This window comes from Poecilia formosa, unplaced genomic scaffold (assembly GCF_000485575.1).
Source record: "Poecilia formosa unplaced genomic scaffold, Poecilia_formosa-5.1.2 Scaffold173, whole genome shotgun sequence".
In the NCBI taxonomy this organism is placed as follows: Eukaryota; Metazoa; Chordata; class Actinopteri; order Cyprinodontiformes; family Poeciliidae; genus Poecilia; species Poecilia formosa.
Window position 1 is genome coordinate 1,016,429 of NW_006800112.1, and position 3,991 is coordinate 1,020,419.

The 3,991-nt window shown below is 46.6% G+C and overlaps 1 protein-coding gene across 1 annotated transcript; it reads left to right on the forward strand.

The window, feature by feature from the left end:
• The first annotated feature begins 1,089 nt into the window (after positions 1-1,089).
• Positions 1,090-2,960, forward strand: LOC103147089 (D(5)-like dopamine receptor). Its single transcript, XM_016678044.1, has one exon. It carries the CDS (start codon positions 1,457-1,459, stop codon positions 2,822-2,824), a length of 1,368 nt encoding a protein of 455 aa, XP_016533530.1. The 5' UTR covers positions 1,090-1,456; the 3' UTR covers positions 2,825-2,960.
• The last annotated feature ends 1,031 nt before the right edge of the window (positions 2,961-3,991 follow it).

Below are 3,991 nucleotides of genomic sequence, written 5' to 3' on the forward strand. Positions count from 1 at the left end.
AAAAAAAAAAAAAAAAAAATTTAGTACATGTTATGTGTCACAAGAGGGCTTAGGAAATAATAATACCAAAAAAAAAAAATTGACCAAAAGGGCACTTGGGGTCAAGGAGCAAAAGGGGCAGGTGCTCAAGCACCCCAGCCCCCCCGCACGTGTCTGAGCAAGTTCCATGGAAGTAGTCAGTATGAAAACATGGAGAATGGGGAATCCATTATACCTCCACCATTCCGCCGTCCTCCGCCTTCAGTCCCAACACTACGTTCAGTAAGGTCCAGACCAGCAGCAGCATTGTCCTGGTTCCCCAAGCCGCGCTGGCTGCGTCCAGGATGCTGCTGCTGCTCCTGAGAGTACACGCAGCCTCTGTGCAATGTCACAGCTGGAAGAACAGTGTGTGTGCGCGCACACACACACACACACACACACACACACACAGCTGACTCTGACGTCATCTTCTGGCTGTAAGCATAACCCTTTAATGACCGGCCTGCATGCTGTTTGAAACTACAAATACGATCTAAAAGCTGCTGAAGTCTGAATTAAAATGAACTCAACTCTTTCAGGTAATAATCTGGAAAACGGTTAATATTAAGCCTAAAATTATTTCCAGTTCTAAACATCTAATACTGCAATGAGCTTTAAATGGAAAAAAAGAAAGAAAAAAAACGAGAGGTAAAAGAAGCAATAGCTCCCTATATTCTGGGGGTGGGGGGAAAGCGATATGAAACTCCAGATTCTTAAGATTAAGATTCACATAAAACGTGTTATATTCGGAGACGAAAAATATAGAACTTTTAGCTGTTCTATCAGTGTCTGTCCAGCAGGGGGCAGAGTTAACCTTCTTTGTTTTCTGGGCTTCACACTTTCAAATCCTTCTCTGGCTGTATCTCGATTCCCCACTGCTTAAATATTTCTATATTAGAAATTAAAGATACACATTCTGTGACTATACTGCACTAAACCAAAGTCATTTAACCACACAATTTATTTAATTACTTATAAAAGCCTTAAACGTGAATTAATTGAATCATACCAAGGCAATTCAGTTTAAACATTTTTATTAAAAGTTTGAAAATGGTATCTAACAGACTCAAACTGAATGAAGTACTTGACCTATTTCTTGTTGCGTCATCGTCTTCAGCGTCATCTCAATTATATCCAGTTCTTTAAAGTAAAATAACCGTGGCGGATGTGTTGATTCTGGTGGATTGAAAGTGAAGCTGAGGTCATGGAGAAGTGAAACATCTTATGGTGATGTGACTGAGTCTGACTCTTCAGATTCAGTCCCCGGATTCTGACCGGAGCGCATCTCTCTGCTTGAGTTCCATCTGAAACACGGATAGGATGGACCCGGACACGGACAGGGCGTGCTGAGGGTGACTCCTTTTCTTTCTTTCTTTCTTTCTTTCTTTCTTTCTTTCTTTCTTTCTTTCTTTCTTTCTTTCTTTCTTTCCTTCCTTCCATGGGGACGTTTTTAAATAAAAGTAAAATCCTGGAACACCGAGGCCACCTGAGCCAGCCGCAGGTGGAGGCGGCCGGAGACGACGTACGTGGACCGGACCGGGTCCTTGGCGTCCGCGCGCTTACCGGCTGCGTCCTGTTCGTCCTGATCGTCTCCACTCTGCTGGGCAACACGCTGGTCTGCGCCGCCGTCGTTAAGTTCCGCCACCTGCGCTCCAAAGTCACCAACTCCTTCGTGGTGTCGCTGGCGGTCTCCGACCTGTTCGTGGCAGTGCTGGTGATGCCGTGGCGCGCGGTCTCCGAGGTGGCCGGCGTCTGGCTCTTCGGGCGCTTCTGCGACACCTGGGTGGCTTTCGACATCATGTGCTCCACCGCATCCATCCTCAACCTGTGCATCATCAGCATGGACCGCTACTGGGCCATCTCCAGCCCGTTCAGGTACGAGCGCAGGATGACGCGCAGGTTCGCCTTCCTGATGATCGGCGTCGCCTGGACGCTCTCCATCCTCATCTCGTTTATCCCGGTGCAGCTCAGCTGGCACCGCGCGGATAACTCCAGCCGCACCGGCCCGGGCGACTGCAACGCCAGCCTGAACCGGACCTACGCCATCTCCTCCTCGCTCATCAGCTTCTACATCCCCGTGGTCATCATGGTGGGCACGTACACGCGGATCTTCCGCATCGCGCAGACCCAGATAAGACGCATTTCCTCTTTGGAGAAGGCTCCAGAAGCCCGCGCGCAGACGCAGCGGCTCTCCACCACGACGCACACCGAAAGCACGCTGAAAACGACCTTTAAGCGGGAAACCAAGGTTCTAAAGACGCTGTCCATCATCATGGGGGTGTTTGTGTTTTGCTGGCTGCCGTTTTTTGTCCTGAATTGCGTGGTGCCGTTCTGCAACGCGGACCAGCCCGGAGCCGCGCCGTGCGTAAGCGACACCACCTTCAGCATCTTCGTGTGGTTCGGCTGGGCCAACTCGTCTTTGAACCCGGTGATTTACGCGTTCAACGCGGACTTCCGGAAGGCCTTCTCCACCATCCTGGGCTGCAACCGATGCTGCTCCGCCTCGGCGGTGGAGACGGTGGACTTCAGCAACGAGCTGGTCTCCTATCACCACGACACCACGCTGCAGAAAGAGCAGGTGACGACGGGGCCCGGGCCGCAGAGACTCGTCCCGGCGCGCACGGCCGGGGAGCTTCAGCAGAACTTCGACAAACTTTCCGAAGATCACCGGAACCAGCGGAATCTGCTGCTCCCCGCCCTCCTGCAGTTTGAGTGCGAGCCAGAGATCTCTTTGGACATGATGCCATTTAACTCCTCAGAGCACAACGACTGCTGTGTTATTCCCGGTCAGATCCAGGACCTCTGAGGGTTTTTCAAAAACCAGGCCGAGATGAACTGATACCTGGAAATATATCAGATTATTTTAGAAGATGTATCACCTTAAATTATTGTCCCCCCTTTTTAAAAAATTTATCTGGCTCGTCTGCAAAGCCATGTGAATACATCTCAATCAGATAGAATATGAAAAATAATTATTTGTTTTAATTATTAGATTCAATAATGAATCTCATAAACTGACCCTTACACACAGAATGAAATATTTCAGGTGTTTCTTGTCATGATTGTGACCCACACACACATGGCCTTGACAGTGAAGGATGGTAAGCCACCAAAGTCACAAATCAACACTCAAAATGGATATATTACACACTGGAATTCAAAGTTTGTGTGAAACTTCGGTTACTTTTGATGATCATAGCATCGCCTTGACATCCTCTCTCAATTTTTTTTATGCTCAAATTTCACACTGCCTCTTCAAAAACCTTCTTGTAACAACTTTCTTATGACTTTCTCTCTCTGAACGAGACTCAGAAAGTCTGCCATTGAACAAACTACTGACAACTACTACTACTTTCTTAAATTGGACACCCCCAACGCTTCATTCTTTTATTAAATTTATAATAATGACACAGCAGCTTATGTATTTTAATGCCAACTGTAAATAATTTTATATCTACAATCTTATTGTTGCCAATTGAAAGCGAACCCCGCAAAAAAATTAGTTTTATGCCAACAGATTAATGCACAACTCCCCCCGAGAGGCTGTCTGGGTAATTGATGCTTTTCCAACTTATATCTCGTTGTTTGATGTGAGTGTCGCCGTCTTTGATATGTTAAAGACGTCTCATAGATGGAAGGATAATTGGCAGCAATTATGTCATTAATTTCTAAGGCTGATTGCCTCTTCATAATTGTCGGGGCTTCGGGTCGGCCATCTCATGCCTGAGAAATTAGAATGAAGCACATCTGTGGTTTTGGCTTTAACTCAGAATCTGAATTTTTCATTGTTTTTGTTCTCTACATCCTCCATTTCTCATGTAAATCTATAAACAATTTCGCTTTCCAGAAGGGGTACTTTTGCGGAAAGTAAAATGGACTCTCCACACCATCGGCTTTGTTGCTGAAAGGACGCAGTGGCCGAGTCGAAGTCCCAATTAGTTTAATTTGTACAGAAACAAAAACTCTTTAATAA

Excerpts from the sequence above, each read along its gene's own strand:
- LOC103147089 (XM_016678044.1), top strand. The coding sequence starts at position 1,457 with ATGGGGACGTTTTTAAATAAAAGTAAAATCCTGGAACACCGAGGCCAC.